A 23,883-nucleotide genomic window follows, 5' to 3' on the forward strand; every position below is an offset into this window, starting at 1 on the left:
ATATAAATTTTCAGTGAAGCCTCTTTGTGTCTCCAGGTCTTTCCCTGTAGCTTTTCGAATGACAAATGATCTCCTCCTCACCGAAAAACAGCCTTTATAGAAAAAATACCATTTTAAATGGTCTGATTTGAAGATCTGTCCTCCGGTTTTCCAAACTCCTGTGGCTAAAAATACTGAAAAACCTCAACCCCTGAAAGTTACACAGACATTGTCTTTACTCTTAACTTTGCAACTGCGGGCAAATCATCCCAGTTATCCGGAATATCCTTAATTATTCTTCAGATCCAGCAGTTCCTTTTTTTTTTTTTTTTTTTTTTTTTTTTTTTTTTTTTTTTTTTTTTTTTTTTTTTTTTTTTTTTTTTTTTTTTTTTTTTTTTTTTTTTTTTTTTTTTTTTTTTTTTTTTTTTTTTTTTTTTTTTTTTTTTTTTTTTTTTACCCCTGGCACAACAGGAGGCAGCTGCTTTTGTCTGGGAATAGTGAACTTCCAGGCTTTTAAAATTTAGCCTTGGGTTCCCCTCCCGCTCTGGAGTGGCTGCTGTGAATTCCAGGGTCACGGAGGGGACTCGGGAGAGGGGCCTTGGGTCGAGCCAGGGCTGTCTGAGGGTCTGGGGATTGGGGTTCTCCTGCAGTGGGGTCTGATCCTTCTGGCACATCCCCTTGTGTCCATCAGTGGGATGGATTAAAGGGTTTCATCCACGAGGTGGGGGGGCAGTGGGAGCCGATACGAGTGAAGTCATCACGAAGCCCTAACCAATGGAGGACCCTCCTTCCCACTCCATCCTGCTGCTCCAAACCTTCCCTTCCTTAGAGCCCCACACCTGCCCTTCCCTCAGTTGCATTTTCCATCCTTTCAGAAACATATATATATATATATATATATAATATATATGTAAATTTTATATATTTATATGTGTGTGTATATATATATATAAAAGTGGATTTTGCATTATTCAGTGGGAAAACACCCCCCCCTTCTTTTCCTCTTGCATCACCCTCAAGTGGTTACATCTTCAGGGAGTTTAAGGGAATATATTTCTTTATTTATCTGACCTGCTCTTTATGGTTTGATCCCACTGCCTCCATTCCACGTGGATCTTCCCCCCACCCACCCCTGCTGCCAACACCCCTGCAGCGATTCCCACCCGGATCCTGACATTTGCAGCGCTGAGTTTTCAGGACAAAAATATCCTGAAACACTCACTGGCTAAGAATATTTTCCACAGATATTCCCCTCTCTTCATGTCACTGGAAAACAGTTTGGGTCCATCCTCCTGTGCAGGGGCCTCACGGAGTGGCTGCAAAAGCTTTTTGTCTTCCCTTGTTTCCTTCATCCGTGTCCCCTCTGTCCTCCCCACTGTCTTATTAATCCCGTTATTGTGTCTGGCCTTGTCCTACTTGTGAGCGTTTCAGAGGCGTGCAGAGCAATTTTTCTTCCCCTCCACCCCCCCCCCCAAAAAAACCCCCAAAATTACATTCAGGATGCAGCAGAGAGTCAGGCACAAACTTCTGCCCTCAACAGGGAGAAACTCCCGCGGCCCTTGAGGGGGGTGAAACGTCCTTTTAAATGTATTTTTAGGGTGCCACAGAAGCAAACAGGCCAAAGCACTGTGGGAATCCCTGTCAAATATTTATCTGGTGAATTATTAACTGCAAGGAAAGGGAAAGTAAAAAAAAAATCGATGTCAGGAGCTCGAGTTTGTTCTTAGTTTGGTCTTTTTGGTGAGGATTCCAGACTTAGCGGGGCAGAGGGGGGTTCAGATGCTTGCGGGGCGGGTAGCAGCTGTCTGGCCAGTGGAAAAGTGGGCTACAATTGCAATTGTTTTTAATTCTTTTCCCCCCTGTGCTCCCCTGTAGCGTTCAGCTGTGACCTCATTAACTTGGCACTGAATGGAAGGGACGGTACTGCCTGATGAATCTCGAAATTTTAATTTACAGCCGCTGGGCTCGCACACGTTTTGAAAAAAATGGCTAATGGCTTAAAAATGGTTAAAAGTTGAAGTCGCCAACTAATTACCTTGAAGCTTCTATTTAGAGCATGAATCGATTTTCATCTCATCCGCTGGAGTAAATTGAGATGTTCTCGGTTATTATCATTAATTGAGGCATTCTCCATTAACTTTTCGGTTCTGTGTTCCTGTCTGATGGAGTAGAGAGGCCTCTTTAGTGGCCCTCTTGTAAGCCTGTAATTGGGTCAAAGAAATACGTGTTGGGATGGACAATATCCCTTAAAGACAGTTAAAGAACCCCAATAAATGGAGCCAGTGTTTGTTGAGGACCTGTGGGCTCGCAGTACAAAAGAAAAAAAATCTCTCTCTGAGGATTGAAAATTCCACACACACCCACCCCCCCCACACCTCCCCAAATCCAAACCCTGATTTTCTCATTGTCTGTGTCACGTGGGAAGAGTTTTAATGCTTCATTCCAAAACATGGCATTAATAATTAATAATTAAATAAATAAAGAAATAAACAAAGCCCTGGCTTTATTTGTCCTTCGTAAGGAGCAACGGGACAGGGTGGTTGTGCATGGAGCCACTCTTGGGTTTTCCCCTCAAACTTTCGGGTGAATTTACACATTTTACTCAGTAAAATCTGCGTTATACCATTATCTGCCCACATCTACCCAATTAAAGCGTGTGAGGAGTGCTAAAAGTGCCGCAGCTTTGCTTTCCCTGTGCTGGAAGTTGGCTGAAATAATCCCCAAATCAGGTGTAATCCCTTGAGAATCCTCGCAGCCAAAATAGTCTGGGAGTTGTAAATTGTGGGGAAAAAAACCCCTTATTATTTGTGTGTGAGGGAGAAGAGAAAAGGTAAGAACTGTAGTAGAGGACTTAAAAAATGAAGTGGGAAGTGCTGTTGAGTTGAGATTTGGAGATGGTGTGGATGGATTCTGCTCCAGTGAATGGGAAAAAAAATCTTCCCTGTGAGGGTGGGGAGGGGCTGGGATGGAATTCCCAGAGAAGCTCTGGCTGCCCCTGGATCCCTGGGAGCATCCAAGGCCAGGTTGGAGCAACCTGGGCTAGTGGGAGGTGTCCCTGCCCACTGCAGGGGGTGGGACAGGATGGTCTTTAAGGCCCCTTCCCACCCAAACCAGTCTGGGAATTCCACGATTCCACGACACGAGGGACAGCAGGGCTTGTGGAAAGGGACACAGGAAAACCATCCTGAGCTATTTATGGACGTGGAACAACCTGCTGATTTTTGAGTTCCTGGTACCGAAGGACAGCTCGGCGTGCCGGACTGACGGCTCAACCTGCCTGCAAAGTAGCCAGGAGGGAAAGAAGAAGCTGTCAACCAGTAAACAATATATTTTAATTACTGCCCTGTGAAATATCCTTGATTTTGAGGCCCCCAAAAATGTAAATCTCTCCCATCCAACTGAGGTGGGGGGGTGGTTTTTGCTGGTGTGTAGACGTAACAGATGGTCTGTAATGTCAGATTAAGACACAGCTGTTAAAATAGCGGCGTTCATGTTACAGATAGGTTTTATTTGCCATCCAGAATAATTTTTTACAGTGTAAATCCAGCAGATTATGTGCTTACTTCGGCTTTGCATCATGTTTATTTATGCATATGGTTGTGTTGGATCAGTGTGCTTCTCCTCCTCTCCGAGCCATATATAGCAAAAAAAAAAAAAAAAAAAAAAAAAAAAAAAAAAAAAAAAAAAAAAAAAAAAAAAAAAAAAAAAAAAAAAAAAAAAAAAAAAAAAAAAAAAAAAAAAAAGACTTTTCCCCAGAGATGGAATCATTGAATCACATGAGTATTTCGGATTTTCAATTTGGACGGCCCAGAAAAGTTTCAACACGTAACCACACACACACCTGTAAAATAATTTGGCGCAAAACTGATTTGGGTTTTTTTTTGTGTAACAGTGAATTCCAAAGCAAGTGTCAGTGTGGGTGTTGCAGGATCGTTCCCTGAAGTCTTCAGGGGAGATTTGTCGTGGCTTTTCACAGGGGCACAATTATCTGGGGGAGAGGTTTGCTGTGGGTTTTCACAGGAGCAAAATTAGGTCGTTTAACCTGTTCCCAGGGAGATGCTGGTCCTGGTGTGGCCAGGGAAGGGCACGGGAGTTGCTGGATGGCAGCTCCTTCGTGGAGAACACCTTGTGGCCTTCACAGCTCAGGCACTGAGGGGGTTTATTACAGCTGAGTCTGCCATTGTTTTCTCACCCATGAAACCAGGTGTTTTGAGAAGATTTTGGGAGATTTTGTGAGATCAGACTGGCTGCTGAGGGAGTTGCAAGTAGAGATTCCTGAATTTCGGTGTGGTTTGTCTCGTGCAGCTTTCTGCCTGCCAGAGGTTCTGCTCCTGCTTTTAACAACCTGGCTCCTTAAACCAGGCAAAAACTAAGCTTAGAGAATAAGGGAATCGATCAACCAAGGTGATGATCAACCTCCCTGCCCAGGGAGGTGCTGGAGTCCCCATCCCTGTCCGAGGAATGACTGGACGTGGCACTCAGCGCTCTGGGCTGGGTGACGAGGTGGGGATCACTCAAAGGCTGGACTCAATCTCTGAGGTCTTTCCCAACCTAAATAACGATTCTCTATTAAGCAGCAAAGATATTTGGATGCAAATGTTCATCCATCTCAACATTCAGGATTTGATCCTGACTTTTCCACCCGGCTAAGCGGTCCAAACGCAGCAGGTGGGGCTTTGAGGTTGAATTCGTGGGTGGCCTAAATCCATCTTAAACCCAAGTCAGGGTGCAGGAGGCTGGTGGCAGGGACAGGACAGGACTGGATGAACTCCTGCCCCTCGTGAAACTGCCCCTGAAAGGGCATTAGGTGGCAGCTGGGATTTGTCCTCATTTCACGGCCTTTGGGAGGAGGAAGGTGACAACTGTACAGTTCACACCTGCTTTTAAGGCAGGCAGAATACCGTGGGTACCCTTGGCTGGTCTGCCAAGAAGCACTTTGGGCTTGACTGTCCAAATTCAGGGAACAGAAGCCTTCTTCCACCCTCCTCCCAGTGGGAAACGTGGAGCTTCGTGGCTCCACGAGGAGCTGGCTTGTGATATTAAACTCTCTGATACTCTGCTACGTCAGGTGGGTGAAAACCCCCAGTGAGTGAAGTCACACGTGAGACAGCAGAAGCCATCAGGCCTTTGGGAGGTAAAATTAAATTCTCTTCTGTAAGAGGGCTCAGTATAATTATATGTAATATATTATTAATGAATGATACCTGGAAACCCAACTCGTCTGGTTTGACTCTGCAGGGCGTCGATGTTGGGTGTTCTGTGGCAGACACTGCTGATAAAATGAAAATGGTGAGGCAGATCCGATGGGTGCTTTTGGATCTCGGCCCTGCCCTTATCTGGATTTCCCCTCGTGTTTCTGATTTCCAGAAATCCCCCTTTTTTTTTTTTTTTTTTGGAGCACTGAAGAGCCTGATCTGCCTGTCAGACTCCACCGTGTGCTCTCCAGTCAGCATCGAGAATCCATCAAAGCAGCGATCACACTCTGTCTGCTCTTGGAACGTTGTCTCTGCAGCCACAGGAGATAGAAATGTGTCATTTCCGTGAAAAACTGGATTTTGACAAGGCTTAACCTCTCTCCTGCCCTGCTGCTTGTCCAGGCCAAAGTGTGTTTTATGGTGTCTTGACAGGATCTAAACCGCAGTCCGGAGCGCTGGGTATTTATTTCCCTTTGGAATTCTCCCAGGCCCATCACACAGCAGGCATATGGAGAGGAAGGAGGAAGCCCAAACCACCTCAGCTGTCAGATAAAAACTAACACTTCTTGCAAGTGGAAATGGTTACCAGGGCCACCCATCTGTATCCACCGGCTCCTAAAGCGCAAAACCCACTCCCAGGAAAAGTGCAAATTGACAGATGGGCCCCGTCTTTTCCGTGCCTTCCAGAGGAACTTTGGAATTTCAGATGAAGCGGGAGGCATCTTTAAAGAACAAGAGCAGATGGCTTTGCTTTTTAGTCGTACAGACAGCGATTAATGTCAGTCGCTGTCTTTTAACTACTTTCATCTTTATCCTGCCTTTTTTTTTTCCCCCCTGCAGATGAGAAATTAAACCTTGGCTGTCTGTTTGCAGACAGAACATTTAGGGTGGTTTCGTGATTGCTGCCCTTTCAGACTAAGGCAGGTAAAATAATTGATCTGAGGTTTTAAAGTAAATAACAGGTTGAGTGTCTGGTTCAACCTATAGCATGAAAAAAAAAAAAAAAAGAGCACTTAAACCCAGAGTAATTACTTGTCTTTTTTATTGTTGGAGTTATTTAAATGCAGACATCTATTTTTAGTGCTAAGGTAAAAAAAAAAACTGATTTTTTTTTTTTTCCTTCCCAGTCACTAAAGTGTCAATCTAATCCTCGTTGCAACCATGTTTTTTTCCCAGCTAACAACAAATTATGAGACCTGGGATTTGGGAGTGCGATGGGTTATGGGGTTTATATGGATAAATGTGTGGAGAACTTTATTCCAAGCTGAAGGATGAGCTCAAGAGGCAGCCAGAACTCTACCCCATTTGGCTTTTTTTTTTTTTTTTTTTATGTGCATCGCCGTGCAAAGCTAGAAACGATTACAAAAATAAAAGCTTTATCTCGGTTTCTCAACAAGGAAGTTAATGGTGAGGTAAGTTTGGCCGCGCTTTCTGCCAGATGTTCCGCGCTGAACGTGTCCTGGCACTGTGCAGTCAGAGCAGGCTTGGGCAAAGTCAAACCTGGGGCCTTCAGAAAACAGAACAGAGCGTCTACAGTGAAGCTGCACCTCCAGAGCCACGTTAATTTGGGCAGGGATGGATCGATCTGGCCCTTTCTGCCACCCTTCCTGGGTGTCACCGTCCAGCTCCAGCCGAGCTCGGGCGGGAAAAGCAGGAATGGCTCCGTTTCCCTGACAAAGCGCCCCAAATCGGTGCCCTTTTGCCAAGCACCGGCCCTGCTGTGCCTGTGGGAACATCTCCCTGAGCTCCTCCAGGAGGTCCCAGGTGGGTGAAGCGAAGGCAGGACCCTCGAGCGCAGCCTGGTTGAAAGTTGGCGGCAGCTGTTTGTTCCAGCCTGGGATTTAACCTAAAATGAGGCGTTTCCAGGTGAATTGTGTGCGGCAGGAGCGTGGAGCGCAGGCTCTGGGGAACCTGTCAAGTTTAGAGGAGCGGGGGACTCTGGAAAACGAGATTTCCACTGTCTCCAGAAAGCCAGGTCTGCTGGGAGAGAGGTTGTCAGAGAGACCCTGTGGTCATCAAAAGCTGAACAAGCTCAGCCTCACCAAGAGTTAAACCCAGCAGCAGCCTCAGGGGAGGCAGCCTGGAAGGCAGCATCGCCCCGTGCCCTTTGAGATACAATTCCAGCCTTTTTCTCCCGATGAACAGCAGGGTAAATCAAAGCCCGGGCGAGGCGGGGCAGAAAGAGCAGCTCCTGTGGCTGGATGTGCCCCGAGGCAGCTGCTTCCACCAGAGAATTGCAAAGAGCAATTGACAGTCATAGCATCACTCTCTTCCCAGGAGCCCGAGGGGAGAAAACTTCCCTCCTTCCCTCTGTGAGTTTATGAGAACGCTTCCTGTTTAGTTCTCTGTTCAAAGGGTGGAACAGATAAGGGGGGGGAAACAAAAAAAAATCGCCAAAATAATTCGCTTTAAATCTTGCGTTTGCCACTGCCTGAGTAACAGCCAGTTTTAAGTGGCTACTGCTGTGTAAAATAAAGAGAAGAATTTGGTTTATTAGCTGAGAGATAATGGTTTATTATCTCTCTTAATATTATTCTCTTAATATGAGAAGTCTGAAACGCGGGTCCAGGGGGTATTTAAGAGACATAATTATGGCTCTTGCTTTGTAACTGAAAATGAGAATCTGTTCAGAAAATTTTTTGAGGGGTTGTGGGAAATGGACACTTATCATTCCAGCTTTCCTTTGTCTTTAGTCCCTTGGGAGATGAAAGCTGGGAGAGAGTGGAATTGGATGATCTTTAAGGTCCCTTCCAACCCAAACCATGATCCCCTGATCCCCTCCTGAAGGCAAAACTAAGGCAAGCAGGAAATTTCTGCTCTCTGTCAAAGAGTGGCCATTAAAGCTTTTTTTTCAGCAGATGGGAATCGTAGGGAAAGAGGGAGCTGGGGCCACCCTGCTGGGAATCGGGAAACTTCTTAAAAACAGCTTTGCTGCCAGCACAAAAAAATTCTGGGGAAGAGAGGGAAGGGAGAGCTGGGAGAGGTTGTGGTGCAGGTTGTGCTGCTCTGAGGGAAGCGGTGAGAGAGGGCTGGGGGGTGTTCTTGGTACACAACACCTGGATGGCGAAGAGAGGGAGGAGAGGGCTCTGACTCAAGCCTGGAAGAGCTCACACTTGTCACTGGGATTGAAGGAATTCTCGTGGTCATAAAGGTTGTTCCCAGAGCTGGAAGGACCCAGTGGGTGTAGAACTGGGAATATCTTACACAGTGGTGTGATCTGGTGTATTTTAAATACTTAAGGACCTCCAGGAGTGCACAAGTTTATCTCCCCTTAAAACGTTTATCTCTTCCCTTTCTGGGATTTCCCAGGACTTGGCCTGAGTTACTGCAATCAGTTTGTCCCTCATGCCTTCCCTTGTCCTTGCCCTCTTCCCTTTCCCTCTTGGAGCTGTTCAAGAGACCTCTTTTTCAAAAGCACATCCCATTTCACAGAGAGCCCTTTGTTAGGCACCAGGCCTTGATGTCATAACTTGTGCTGAGTCCTTGGGCAAGAGCCTGAAAAGAGTCTTTTTAATGCCCCTGGCTTTAGTTTTAATAGGGAACAACATAATCAGTGGGTGGAAGTGACTTTTCATCTTGGGAGCTGCAAAGGGGTAGGATGATTTTGAGATAATTTTTAGGGATGGGGCACTTGAAGACACAGATGCTGCTGTTGCTGCTTGGAAGCAGGTCAGTCTTCTTTTCCTGCCTCACAAGGGGTTGTTGTAGGGTTGGTTTTTTTTTTTTTCCTTCTCCTGTTCTCCAGCTGAGCCTCCTCGTGATTTTAAAATGATTTGATTATAATTCAGAAAGAGAGTTTTTGTTCCCCCTGCAGATGCTGTTCTGAGAGACAAAGTGGTGTGGGGGAGGCCTGGAGGTGCTGAGAGCCAGAACAGCCAGCGCTGGGGAACGGTCCTGCTGGATTAGCCCTGCTTAAAAGGGAATTTCTCCAGCAATCTGCAGATATATTTAGGTTGGAAAAGACCTCTGGGATCATCGAGTCCAACCTGTGACCCAATCCCCACCTTGTCACCCAACCCAGAGCGCTGAGTGACACGTCCAGTCATTCCTGGGGAACTCCACCACTTCCCTGGGAAACCTGTTCCAATGTTTAATAACCCTTTCCATGGAGAAATTCCACCTGAAGTCCACCCTGAACCTCCCCTTGAGGCCATTTCCTCTTGTCCTGCCCCTCGTTCCCTGGGAGAAGAGGCTGGGATTGAGTCAATCTCTTCTGTGTTTTGAGGAATACGCCAAGGCTGAGCTCCAAACCAGACCCTTCCCAGCACCCAGAGTGCAGCTGCCGTGCCTTCTGTGGGACTCCTGTGGGAAAATCCAGTTATTCCAGTGTTATTTCAGATGTTTTGGGTGTCGTGGTACCTCTTTTTTCTCTTTGCTTTGGAATATCCGTGACCTGGGGCTGTGTTTGCACACCTTGGTTCAGTTCAGCTCCTTCAACTCATGCAAAGCCCAAACTGATCTTTTAATGAAGGCAAAACAGCAGGAAAAGAGGAATTTCTGGAACACCCTTCCTTGACTGGAGATGTAGCAGAGGAGAGAGTAGGGGAGCATTTGTCAGGAGAACTTGAAATTTAGGTGTGGAAATCTGCCGTGGCAGGAGGCAGGATTTGGGGATCGAGCCAGGAATGAAGCCAGCAGCTCTTTTTCATAAAGATATAACTCAATTTTCTGATTTTCGAGGTTCTTTATAAAAAAAGAGAGTTAAACAATTCCTTGATTTTCCCTTTGCATCGAATAAAGGAAGACTCACCTTCAGCTTTTCCAATCATGACTCCCTACAATCGATTCCTCGGATCCACGAGGTCAAACAATGCCTTTAACTGTGCTGTAGGTCCTAAACATTCAAAAATAAAAACACATTTACGCATCTGAAGTGCCTGTCCAGCCAAACAGAAGGATTCCCGTGGGTCACAGGAGCTTGTAGATGTAAATACTTTCCAACTGCTGGCTGCTTTTTTCCTTGTGGAGGTTTCTGCTGCTCTTCACGCAGGTTGTTGTCAAATTGCACATCTCTCCTGTCATGGAACACTGGAAAAAATGAATTTAATCAGTTTGGTAAATAATAAAGATGTTTAAAAAAAACCCACAACAAAACAGTAAAATCACAGCGTGGTTGTGTCTTGTATTCCAAAAATTAACCTTCTGCAGGGAAAAGGAAGAACTGAAAGAGTAAAGAGGTGATAAGAGAGAAGTGAGGCTGAAACTTCTCCTTGTAATTCCTAGTATTTCTCATTTAGATTGCCACAGAAGATGACCTATTTTTTTTTATTATTATTTAGGCTGTTCTACTCTATAGTTTGGAAAAGGAAAAAAAAAAAAAAAAAAGCTGAACTGGTTTAAAATACTTCTCAGGAAATTGCTGCTGGCAAATATAATCTTCCTGCCGCTCCTCTTCAGCTTCGGTTCTAATAAGATTTAGGGTTTATATATGTATTTATCTGCAGCAGGTTCATTTGTGCTTCAGCTATTGCACCACAAACTCTGAAGATTGGAATCCCTTTTGCTCTGTAATCCTGCCTGGCTGGGGAGAAGGGGAAACTCTGGCGTCAAAACAACGTTTCATTCCAGAGTTGTAAGTCCTGATGGATCTCAGCCTTCTGTGTCCTGGAATATTCCACTCTCAAAGGGATGTAATTGATCTTACATTAATATCCAAAGAGATGGCGAGGCTTTGGAGAGTGGTACGTGCCACATGGGCTTGGAATAAAATATTGATTAACTCCTGGAGAGTTTTACAGGCGAGTCAGAGCGGGGCGAACCCTCGCGGGGTAGTAAGAAGATAACGAGGATTATCAGCGTGCACCAGCTTTTATTCAGACATAAATCCCTGCCCCACTTATTTCTCCTCCTTTTTCATCTTCAGAAGTGCTCAAGACCAGTTGTATTTGCCCAACTGTGACGGATTTCCTCTCTGAGTTTTCCAAGGAGCGCTGCTCCCGCCGATACTCAGACCTGTCATAAAAGCACCGCGGGAGCACGAGACACCGGCCATTCTTTTCCTGACTCCGTTTTTTTTTTCCAGGCTTTGATTTCACGGTGCCTTCTGATGGCTAGGGAAGGAATGACATATTTAACCTGCCTTCTCTGTGGTTGCAGCCCTCCCCTGGGAGCTGGGAAGTTGATGAGAGTTTTATATGACAATGATAGCGTGCAGGTTGGGGCTGTTTTCCTTCCGCAGACGCGCTCTGATGGCAGAACTGAAATTCCCCTGGGGTGGGGGTGGGGTGCTTTAGCTTCTTAATTCCCTCTGCTTTTAAGGCAAATCGAGGGCATAAATGTCCCCTGTGAACCGCTGTCGTTGTCCCCAGGCTTCTTGATCACCCGTCTTCCCAAAATACCTGATCATTCCAACAGAGAAACGAGTTACGGGTTGAGATGGGACAAATCAGAGCTTCGAGTGGAATCCCCTGCGAATGTGCTGTCTGTGGCCCTCAAATCCCCAGGTTTTTTTTTGTTTTTTTTTTTTTTCCCTCCCCAGCCCTTCCACCCGATGGTGAATCTGGAATGCTCCCGGGATTTCCGGCCCTTCCTGTGCGCCCTGTACGCCCCGGTGTGCATGGAGTACGGGCGGGTGACGCTGCCCTGCCGCCGGCTCTGCCAGAGGGCCTACAGCGAGTGCTCCAAGCTCATGGAGATGTTCGGGGTGGCCTGGCCCGAGGACATGGAGTGCACCAGGTGAGGAGATCCGGACGGGTTGTTTTTTTACGGTAAAATTTTGGCACCGTCCCGGGGGTTTTTATGGTCTCGGACAGGTGTTTTGGGTGTTTTCCACCGCTAGTGCCCGTGTTTTCCGTTCCAATTTTCCCGGCCTGTTTTTATTGATTCCTGTTTCCTGGTTCCTATTTCCGTCACCTGCCCAGTAATTGAAAAACTGGCTGTTTTTGATGAGCACGAAATCTCAAAGATTTCTCTGTTTTCAGAGCATCTACCTCTTGTTGAGCTCGTGCTCAAACAGCAGTTTTCAGCTTCACGTTGCAAATAACTTACAGAAATAACTTACAGAAAAAGCATTTGATGACGTTCCAAACTATTTGAAACAGAACATGCATGAAATTAAAAACAATACCTTCTGCTTTATTTTTTTAAATATATTGACTCCAAGAGTCAAAATACAGAACCACAAACAGGAAGAAATAGTTTCTCTTACAGTTGGATTGGAGAGAAGGAAAAGCAGTTAAGAATTATTTTGGCAACGTAAGTCAGAGGATGCTTGTAGTGTGTGGAATCCCTCCAGTCTCTCCTCCAAGACTGTTCCTCCGGCAGTCCTTAGCCTCCAGTCAGAGCTTTAATCACACAAACATCTTCATCGTAATTTCAGTTTATGAATGCTGGGTTGGATTTTGGGTGTAACCATCTCGCTGCCCTGAGAGCAGCAAGTGAAGTTGCTTAGGAAAGGCTTTAAAATGCACTATAAAAACCTGCATCCATGGGCACGTGGTCTCAGTTTACAGCAAGATTAAATTTACAGACCTCCTGAGATGGATTTGGTACCCTCACCTTTATCCCTGAAGCCCCAGTGGGCTCCTTGTCCACTTATTTCTCCGTTTAATTTTTAAACCTATTTTGTAGTTTTGACACCCCCTGCGCTCCGGGACAAGGAGCTCTGGGAGTTTGGGTGTAAACAGTGCAGTGTTTCGTGGACTCCCCCTAATTTGGATGGTCTGTCCTCGCTCCAGTTGGCGTGCCTGAAGCCACACCTAGAGATAAGGTTGCTGTGCCTTGAAGTCACACGTGCAGATGGGGTCACTGACCTTCGCAAAGGGTGTGGGGATTCCTCCTGTAAACCCTCCTGTTCCCACTTTTCAGGTTCCCGGACTGCGACGAGCCGTACCCTCGCCTCGTTGACCTCAGCGCGGCCGGGGAGCCCACGGAAGAGGCCCCCATGGCGGTGCAGAGGGATTACGGCTTCTGGTGCCCTCGGGAGCTGAAAATAGACCCCGACCTGGGCTACTCCTTCCTGAGGGTGCGCGACTGCTCCCCTCCCTGCCCCAACATGTACTTCCGCCGCGAGGAGCTCTCCTTCGCCCGCTACTTCATCGGCGTCATCTCCATCGTCTGCCTCTCCGCCACCTTGTTCACCTTCCTCACCTTCCTGATCGACGTCACGCGGTTCCGCTACCCGGAGCGGCCCATCATCTTCTACGCCGTCTGCTACATGATGGTGTCCCTCATCTTCTTCATCGGCTTCCTGCTGGAGGACCGCGTGGCGTGCAACGCCTCCAGCCCCGCCCAGTACAAGGCGTCCACCGTGACCCAGGGCTCCCACAACAAGGCCTGCACCATGCTCTTCATGGTGCTCTACTTCTTCACCATGGCCGGCAGCGTGTGGTGGGTCATCCTCACCATCACCTGGTTCCTGGCCGCCGTGCCCAAGTGGGGCAGCGAGGCCATCGAGAAGAAGGCCTTGCTTTTCCACGCCAGCGCCTGGGGAATCCCGGGCACTCTCACCATCATCCTCTTGGCCATGAACAAGATCGAGGGCGACAACATCAGCGGCGTGTGCTTCGTCGGCCTCTACGACGTGGACGCGCTGCGGTACTTCGTCCTCGCCCCTCTCTGCCTCTACGTCGTCGTGGGAGTCTCCCTCCTCCTGGCCGGGATCATCTCCCTCAACCGGGTGCGCATCGAAATCCCGCTGGAGAAGGAGAACCAGGACAAGCTGGTGAAGTTCATGATCCGCATCGGCGTGTTCAGCGTCCTGTACCTCGTGCCGCTGCTGGTCGTCATCGGCTGCTACTTCTACGAGCAGGCCTACCGCGGCGTGTGGGAGACCACGTGGATCCAGGAGCGCTGCCGGGAATACCACATCCCGTGTCCCTACCAGGTGAGGAGCGGCCGCGGGCGATGAGGCGCGGCGAGGGTTGCTTGCCCAAGCGATTCGAGTTTGGGCATTTGGGGTCACTTGTCTGGGTGGTTTGAGGATGGCAGCTCGGGGATGGCAACTGGATTGCTTATCCGGACGGTTTGAGCGTGGCGAGAACTTGGCCATCCCTGACTTTCAGGTTGGAAAAGACCTCTGGGATCAACGAGTCCAACCTGTGACCCAGTCCCCACCTTGTCACCCAACCCCGAGCGCTGAGTGACACGTCCACTCATTCCTTGGACTCCTCCTCCAGGGGTAGGGACTCCACCACCTCTCTGGGAAACCTGTTCCAATGTTTAATAACCCTTTTCATGGAGAAATTCCACCTGAAGTCCACCCTGAACCTCCCCTTGAGGCCATTTCCTCTTGTCCTGCCCCTCGTTCCCTGGGAGAAGAGGCTGGGATTGAGTCAATCTCTTCTGTGTTTTGAGGAATATGCCAAGGCTGAGCTCCAAACCAGACCCTTCCCAGCACCCAGAGTGCAGCTGCCGTGCCTTCTGTGGGACTCCTGTGGGAAAATCCAGTTATTCCAGTGTTATTTCAGATGTTTTGGGTGTCCTGGTACCTCTTTTTTCTCTCTGCTTTGGAATATCCGTGACCTGGAGCTGTGTTTGCACACCTTGGTTCAGTTCAGCTCCTTCAACTCATGCAAAGCCCAAACTGATCTTTTAATGAAGGCAAAACAGCAGGAAAAGTCAGGGATGGCCAAGTTCTTGCCATCCTCAAACCATTCGGATAAGCCTTTGGTCCTTCTGGTGTTGCTGGAAAACTGGAGGCTTTCCTCCGCTGCTTGGTGGCTTTTCTTTGTGGAATTTCAGGGTTTTGTGGGACCCATCAGGGGTACAGAGACATTCTTTTGAAGCAACTTCACCAGCAGGACTTCAGGAATTAGTTGGTGGCCGTTAGAGGAGTGGGAGTTGGGATTTTGGGGTGGGATTTTGGTTCTTGAGGCGTCATCAGCTCGAGCACTTGGTTTTCTTCGGCTCCTCGTCGTCGGCCTGCAGGAGTTTTTTGGTGCTTTGATTAGCCTGGAGGTTCTGCCCTCCTTTTTCCTGTCAGAAAAACATCTGTATAAAATCTTACTTTGTGTGTCTGCTGAAAAAAAACCAGAGCTCGCAGCTCATGGGGTTTCTTTTGGGTTTTTTATCACTTGCCCACTCAGTTTAATTCAGTTATCTCAGGAACAGGAGCCTCTTAACTGTCCCCTGGTTTATTCAGTTTTATTCTGATGCAGTTGAAAACAAAGTATTTTAGGTGTTAAATTACTTCTGAGCCAAAGTGGGGAACTGCTTTTGGAATGACTGCACAGATATTTTCTTTAACTTGTTTGAAAGGAACTCTGTTTCCAGGAGGTTTTACAGCAAATACCTGCACCTACAGGGATATTAAAAATCAGGATTTGGGCTCTGAAGCAGTTAAAAAACACCAGCTGAATCATCAGAGCTCACCTTTTAATGCAATAAAGTATCACTTAAAGGTTTGGGTTAGGCTCAATAATAATCCTTTTATTGCCTTTTAACCCTTTCTGCTGTTTTCCCTGTTGGCTTTTATTAGGGTGGGACTCTCCTAATCCAACATTTTTATGGCAGGAAATCTGTGGGATGGGGGGGGGGGTGTTGTGTGCAGTTTCATGGGTTTGATTGAGTCTCCCTTGCTGCAGATTTTAATATTTATTTAGTATTTATAATATTTATTTTATTAATATTTTAATTTAATAGTTTAATCTTTTTTTAACTGCTTTATTAAAAAAAAAAGGGGGGGGGGAAAAGGGGCTGCGTGGCTTTCTCTTAATTAACTTAAAACAAATCTAAAATTCCTATCAGAATCTATAAAACCAAGAGGGTTTTTTTGGTTGGTGTTTTGTTTTGTTTTTTTTTTTTACTCCCTCCAAAACTTAAGCTGCCCAGCTGAGGGCTGAAATCCTGGCTGGTGGAATAACAAAATCCTGTAGGGAAAAAAAAAAAACAACAACAAAACGCTCCTCCAATCCCCAACAAACCGTTGGATAATGGCTCAGCAGGGGTCAAAAGAACAATAATGGTTTCATTCACATCAAATTGGGTTGAAGGACCCAGGGACCTCGGGGAGCATTAGAATGTTTTTTTTTGTTGTTGTTGTTTTTTTCCTTTTAACCCATCCATTTAGGGTTTGGTTGTTTGGGTTTTTTTTTATCTCCCCCCCCCCAAACTAAACGTGCTTCCCTAATTAAACAATCCACAGTTATAACTGAAACAGATTTCCAAAGCTGGGAGGGAGGGAGGAAAAGAGGGGAATAATTTTGTCCTTAGATCATGCCAGTGAAACACATTGTTAAATTGGGGGAAAATTTGGGGCTTTGTGGGGAGCATCCCTCGCTTCCTAAATAAAATTTTGTTTTTACCAGCAATTCATGTCCTTGAACTCAACTCTGAATATCTGAGTGGTTCTCCTGAGGCCAGACCATCCCAAACTGCCAACTGGAGTTGGCTCCACGTGGATTTTGGGGGGGTTTATGTACAAAGACCTTGCCCTTGGTGTCCTCCAGGCTCCCAAGTTTCTGGGAGAGACTGGGAAAGAGGGGAAGGGTTTGTAGGAGCCGTGGCAGCTCTGTGACCACATCCCAGCCCTCAGTTTTCTAAAATTATCCTTTTCCATCCCCTGCCATGGGCAGGGACACCTTCCACCACCATCCCAGGTTGCTCCAAGCCCTGTCCAACCTGGCCTTGGACACTCCCAGGGATCCAGGGGCAGCCACAGCTTCTCTGGGAATTCCAATCCAGCCCCTCCCCACTCTCCCAGCCAGCAATTCCTTCCCAATCTCCCATCTGTCCCTGCCCTCTGGCAGTGGGAAGCCATTCCCTGTGTCCTGTCCCTCCAGCCCTTGTCCAAAGTCCCTCTCCATCTTTCTTGTGGTCTCCCTTCAGAAATGAAGGGGGAAAAAAAAGCAGGGAAGTGGACACAATCCAATCATAAAATAATCCCATTTAGTCATCTCTTGGTTCAAAATCCGTGTTTGCTGTTCCTCCTCCCAGTTGTGTTTGGGGAAATAATTCCACGTGCTCCTATGGCTGTTCAGTGTGGTATCATCATCATCATCATCATCATCATCATCATCATCATCATCTCTCTAATAATTTCCCCATTCTGAATAAGTTCTTGGTACTGGCTTGGTTTGTCAAGTCCCGACTCGACGTTCAGCTCTCAAAGTTTGCCTCTTTGCTCTCTTACTTTGCAATTCCTACCTGGATGCTGATGGGATCATCATCACCATGATGTCATCCTGTGGGAACTCAATCAGGTGAAGTGCTGGATAAAATTATGAGCACTCACTTTCCAGCAGCTCAGGCTCTCAAAACTGGGATGAATTTGGCCAAAAAGTGAAATAGATGCTCACAAAAGTCTGTCCCCAGTGCTGGTTTTATTTCACGTCTCTCTTACGAAAAGTAGGAGATGAAACGTTCCAAAAAAAACCATCAGATTTCCTGCAATAAGTCAAGTGAGTTCTGAGTTAAGATTAATTTCTTTTAAATCCAAATGTAAACGGACTCTTCCCAGTTGGCATGGGTGCTTCAGGGCCAGGCTGGCACTGGGCTGGTGGGAGAGACTCCCAATTTGGATACTGAACAGAAAGGAAAAAAAAAAAAAGAAAAATAAACTATTACAAGGGCTTTTGCTGCCCTAGTGGGAGTCCTTGAGGAGTGGAACTGAGCACAAAGTCCTGGTGACATTTCTGGGAGGAAGGGGTAGGAGAAGTGTGTGGGTTTTCTTGCAATCAGTCCCCTTCAAAAATCAGAATAAACCCTCATTAAACCTCACCTTTTAAACTCACTTTGCAGATCCTGACCAGCCTCGGTGTGAATCTTTCTAATCATTCCAGAAAGAAAATTTGGGAAGAGGAGGTGTTTTGTTTTGGTTTGGTTTGGTTTTTTTCCCATTTTTTTCAGGAAAAGCCATAAAAATAAGCACTGGGATTTGGGAATCCCTTGGACAGATAGTTTTGCTTTGCTAAGGGTTTTATAAACGTGCAGGAACAACGAGCTACAACCCAACTCCTTTCCAAAAGCAATTTTCACCGAGTTCTTTGAAGCAGCCACCGAGAGCTTTATCTCGAAATCTTCTCTGTTCTCCTTCTGATCTTCGCTTTAAAAAAGATTAAACCTGCCCTTGGTGCTTGGAAGAACTTAATTATTCAGGTGATGTAATAGCGGATGTGGCTTTTATCAGCAGCAAAAATTGACAATCCAGCCCATTTTCCCCCCCCCCTTCTCCGAGTGTTTCATTCCAAGTCGAGGTTTGGTGGTTTTTTTTTGCTGGAGATGGGAGTTCTCAGCCACTCCCTCCTGGTGGTGGCCGGTGTGGGTGGAGAAGAGGACGGGGTTGTGGTTGCCCTGGGATATCAAAAGTGGGAAGGGAAGGAATGTTTTGTTCGTGGCACCTCTTGTGAGAGAGCGGGGAAGGGCAAAGTGCCCATTTCCAATATGTTGCTGGTGATATTAAAACTCTTTAACGCGGTGGGGGGGTTGTTTTAAACGTTGGAGAAGCGGATTTTAATGTCAGGGTCGAGCTCTGGTCACCTGCTGATGATTTTGGCTCCGCCTGTGGCTTTTCCCGCCTCCCGTTTTCACGGGTTTTGATCGAAGAATGGTTCGTTTCCAAGATCATTTTGGATGTGGCCTCCCTGCCCCGCGGGCTCTGAGCAAGTTGGGATAGTGGGAAGTTGGAATGAGATGGGCTTCGAGGTTCCTTCCAACCCCAAACCGTCCCATGTCCCAAAATTACCTCCATTGTCACAAAAATCTCTTCATTTCGGGCTGTTTTGGCTCACCAGTGGCTCTTAAGTTGTTTTTTCACTTTTTTTTTTTTAATTTTTCCCGTTTTTTTTCCAATTTTTTAAAAATTTTTTTCCCTTTTTTTTTCTCCATTTTTTCCCCATTGTTTTCATTTTTTTTTTCCCCATTTTCTCCACTAATCAGGGGTGTTGCCACAGCCTTTTTAAATCCAACTTGTCTCAGCTGTTTGGCCATCTGTGGGTCTCCTGAAACGTGCAGGGCTGTGTGGAGAGAAGAGGCTTTGTTAGGAAGTGCCTCAGCACCATCCCTGCGTGGCAGAGGCATAAAGAGAATATATTAAGAAGTGCCTATAAATCGAGAATTCCTCCTCCCCCTTCTTTTTTCTTTAGTGGTTGTTTAGAATTCCTGGTGGAAGAGGTAATGGATTTGCTTAAATCTGCCCTCGGGAGGTGCTTCTTGTTGGGTGTAATTATTCCATCCTAAAGGAGGGAAAAAAAAAAAAACAACAAACCACCAAAGGTTGAGATAAAACCAGATTTTCTTGATCAGAGGAGATGGAGCAAATGTGGATTAAGAGCTGGGCTTCCTTCAAAAACAAACGTAACATCAGCTCCGAGCTACGTGATTATTAATCAGGAGTATTGCCCTGTTTCCTGGCAATGATTCAGGTAATTCCTCCTGATTTAGATGCTTGGGGAGAAGGACACATTCAAGGAAAATAACGCACTAAAGTGAATTTCTCGGAATTCTCCCCCTCGGCTTCCGCCGAGTCTCCTCCTCGCACATCCCAGACTCGGATAAACCCCAGGCAGGATGTGGTGTGTTCCCTGCAGTCATTCCCTGCAATCGTTTCATCGCCTGGCTCAGCCCTGGCTGGGTTTTAATTGGATTGTCTGAGCCAAAGCCAAGGAGAAAAGGCCATTTCTCAACCCTCAGCCAGGTTTGATTTGGGCCCAACGAGGCTCCTCAAGGTCAGCCCTTCCCTTGGCTTCCCTTTGCCAAAGGAGGTCAGATCCTGCTATTTTGGAGTCCTCACTCTCATTCCATTCCCTTTTTAATGACCTTTCTGGAACAGCCTCGAATTCTGGTTATTGAGGAGTCATTTTTTTTTCCCCCCCACTGGCTCTTTAATTGCGATTAAAGCAGCGACAAAAGCCGAGCGAGGAGCTCAGATTGCTCAGTTTTTGAAGCACCGGTCGCTCTCCACCCTCAGAGCTGGATGCTGGCAGGAAACCCAAACTTAAAAACGAGATTCATCTCGTCATTTTAATAAGTCAAATGTTATTAAATTAAATTTTAATAAATTAAAGGGAACTTCTTGTGATTTACGCTTGGAAATCGGGATGGCAGTGCACGATCCTGGGATTCAGGGTTGCTTTGGGGTGCTGGGCACTCACATCAAATAGATGCAAAGCAGCTGGCAAGGAGAAAGTCTTCACTGGAATGTTGACTGTAGGTCTCTGACCCTCTGTGTATTCCAAATATATCCAAATTTTGGGAATTCTCCTTCTAAAACTGCATAGGTTTAACAGCCTGACTTTTAGTGGAAATACCTCAGTCTCTCCTCCTGAAACAGCTCTTTTAGAAGAGCAATTTTAAGTAGAAACAAGGCATTAATAACTCCTGTTATTATATTTGAGTGTATTAATAATATAGTATTACACTGTAAAAATTTCTCAATTGATGGAATAACCCTGACACCGAATTATTTTTCAAAGGCTCATTAAAACTGATTTTTAAAGAACCAAATAATAGAAATGATTATTAATGTTACTCCATCCACCCCATAACTTGAAAAGAAAGGTCTGTAGCCTAATGAACATAATATTTCTGTCTGTGGAGAGTAAGAAATATTTTATAAATACCGCCTTTGCTAAAATAACCTTTTTGTTTCTCCCCTAAGTTCTGTATTTTTGCTTTGAGCAATGGTCTGGCCTTTCTTTGCACCTTTACAGAACTGCCCTGATGTTTTTCTTGTGGCTCCAGCGATTTCAAAGTTGGGGTTTTTTTATTGCCGAGTGCCTTCATCCGAGTCGTGGGAAGTTCCTTAGTGGGGATATATTCCTAAATTCTCTCTTGCAAGAATGGAATTCACTTCAGGAAAGAACATCCACTCCCAAGCACCTTAAGGCTGCAAAGATTTTTGGTCTGATTGAGTTTTTTAGCGCTGGGGTTGACAGGAATCAGATTTGCTGATTTGTTAGGGGTTGTTTGTTTGTTTTTTTTTTCCCCCCCTGACTTATTGTTTGATTCCCAATGAAGTGATAATGCCTGAAGAAAAAAAAAAATCCCTTTTTTTTTTTTTTAAGTGGCAAGAGGGAACTTCCAACCTCTTCTGGCCGTGGGGACAAACCTGCCAAATGCAACCCCTCAATACCCCAAATCTGACGGATTTAATTGTCTGATGGTAATAATTGCTCAGGAGTTGGACCTGTTGCCTCAGAGACAGCTCAGCCAACATTAAATCGTTATTAAGTGATCCAAAGGGAGGAATATAGGCAAGGATTGGGAGGTGATTCCTTAATTCCAGCGAGAAGAGGGAAGGGAAGCAGTGCTGGGGTGAACAACTTGTGTGGAGGGTGGGGACTTGTTTGACACCTTGTCCCTGTCCACGAGAAGAGCAAAGAGGCTCCAGGTATTCCATGGATTCTACACCGAGCTGGATTTGCTTTTCCCACGTTGAGCCCAGTTCCTGACCGGCAAAGCAGAAGGGGGAAGGTGCTTGGGAATTCCCAACAAGTGGCTGGGGCCGAGATGCTGCTTCTGCTCCAGGATAAAGCCACGAACCCCCGGACACGCGGGACGCTCCGTGGGGATCCGGCTTTCCCCGAGGAACGGGGTGTTTTCCCAGCGGGAGCTGTGGAACAGCCTGTCCTGAGGTTGCCTTGAGACACCTGTGAGATGGAGCTGCGTCCTCGTGCCTTCCCATCCCGGGAATGCCGGGGCAGAGCTCCCCGCTGGCAGTGACTGATGGAGGGCCTGGCGGGAAGGAGTTGGAGTGATTAAGACTTCAAGACCTTTTTTTTACTTGTCCTCTGGGATCCCTTTTGAAGCAGGAAGGAGATGGATGAGGGAATGCCGCCTTCACCTCGTGTGGGTCGTTATCCAGGCTGTTTTTCCGGTAAATTATGAGATTCCACCGTGTCTCCCCCGACTCCTGGTGAAACCAGTGCTGTCCTTCCCTGAATTCATTCTGCTCCCATATATTTCTGTCCCACAACAAGCCAGAGGAGCTCAAGAGAAATTCTTCTGAAATGTAATTAAATGTGGTTTTTAAATGTGCTGTGGAGGCAGGTGTTTGGAAGGGTCATATTTTTTTAGGCACTTAGATAAAATTCTTGGGAAAAAATGTATGTTTTAGGTGAGTTGGGCATGGAGAGAAGGATCTGCAGCTCCTGGGGTCAATAAGTTTCCTCTGGAATAGCCTGTTTCCCATTAAAATATAGTAATTTTAGGAGCTTTTATTACCGATTATTTATTTATTTTTTGGGTTGGGTTAGGTTTGAAATCGTTACCGGCCCAAGTCTTGCAGAGGGGCCAGAGCAGTACCAAGGATTTGCTTGTTAAAACAAGCAAGGTTTCAATAGTAATTTATTTTACAGCGACAAATCCTACTACATTTTACTGGGAAAAACACTATTTATAATAGATATGTATTTATTTATATAATTATGATATATAATATATATTATAATATATAATTCAGTATATATAATATATATCATAGGTATATATAGTAATATATATAATATAATGCATAATAATATAATAATATAATATCAAAATAATAATTATATGTAATAATAAATTATATATATAATATATAGGTATATATAATTTTATGATAATTATATAAAATATGTATATAATTATTATATAAAATTAGGCATAAATTATAGTATCTATTTTATTATTTAAAATTATATATAAAGTATATAAATTTTAATTATATAAATTATATATAATTGAATAAATTATATATGGATATATTAAAAAGTATTTATTTATTATAGATTATTATAAAAATATAGAATTATATAAATTGTATAAAATTATATAAAATTATATGTAGTATTATAATTATAATTCTATATTTATATAATATTAATTCTAATTTTAGAGTATTAATTATAAAATTATACATGATTATTTAATTTATATTATATTTATATATTTATATTATATTTATATATTTATATAATATTAATTATAGAATATTTATATGTTTTATAGATTTATATATATATATATATAATTATATATGGATATAATCAAAGTCTCAGAGCAATGACAGTGATGGAAATGGCTCTGAAGGCGAGACCCTCAGATCAGATTCCCTTTGGTCTTTCCCCCCACTTTTCCCATTTTCATCCAAAGGACGGGTTAATTTGAATTTCATTGCTTTCCACCCGTGGGGAAATATCAAATGATCAGCATTATTGCAGCCCCCTGCCCCAGAGGAGGGGGGCAGGTGTTGTGTTTGGGCCCTCATTCCACATCCACAGCCAGCTCATTAATTTGTGGATTCGCGCATTTTCCCGGGAAGAGGCCGCCGGTCTCTGTCCCTAAAAAAAAGCAGCTGTGATTGATCATCCGGGGGCAGGAGGGGAAAATCCTCGGGAATTAGTTACATAAGCATTTAAATGAACACAGTTCCTGCGGAGAAGTGTTGTTTTTCCCGGGAGGAATGTGGAAATTGATGTTTTTAACCTCCTTCCTGAGCAGCTGCCGCCGTGCGTTCCGTGAGGGCGGCGGTGCCTCCAAGCCATTGGAGTCCTGGATTCTCTGAGGGAAACTCTACCGGCCCAGCAGATGGGAGTGGGGGGAAAAACTGGGTTATGGGAATCCCACTGTCACATCTGGGCTCTTGGTACCGGCCAGGACTTGTTGGGTGAAGTTTTGGTGCTCCCAGGACGTGTCGGAGCAGCACCGGGCGGGACGAGGAGTCCTCAACCCCAACCTGCTCCTGCATCTCCATGCCCGGTTTCTGGTGTTAGCTGGATGTCTCTGAGGGCCTGGAGGTGCACACTGAGGAGGAATTCTGGGCTGGGAGGGTGGGGAGGCCCTGGCACAGGTT

General features: G+C 45.5%; 1 protein-coding gene across 4 annotated transcripts in view; it reads left to right on the top strand.

The window, feature by feature from the left end:
- FZD3 (frizzled class receptor 3) overlaps positions 1 to 23,883 on the top strand; it is a 46,396-nt gene that overhangs the window by 13,798 nt on the left and 8,715 nt on the right. For all 4 annotated transcript variants that reach the window (XM_027904477.1, XM_027904475.1, XM_027904476.1 and 1 more), the window contains 2 exons: positions 11,653 to 11,849; positions 12,981 to 13,998. In XM_027904477.1, coding sequence (XP_027760278.1) covers positions 11,653 to 11,849; positions 12,981 to 13,998 — 1,215 coding nt within the window. The remainder of the gene's footprint in view (positions 1 to 11,652; positions 11,850 to 12,980; positions 13,999 to 23,883) is intronic.

This window comes from Empidonax traillii, unplaced genomic scaffold, assembly GCF_003031625.1.
Source record: "Empidonax traillii isolate 1590-97213 ecotype Southwest subspecies unplaced genomic scaffold, ASM303162v1 scaffold1060:size1239554, whole genome shotgun sequence".
In the NCBI taxonomy this organism is placed as follows: Eukaryota; Metazoa; Chordata; class Aves; order Passeriformes; family Tyrannidae; genus Empidonax; species Empidonax traillii.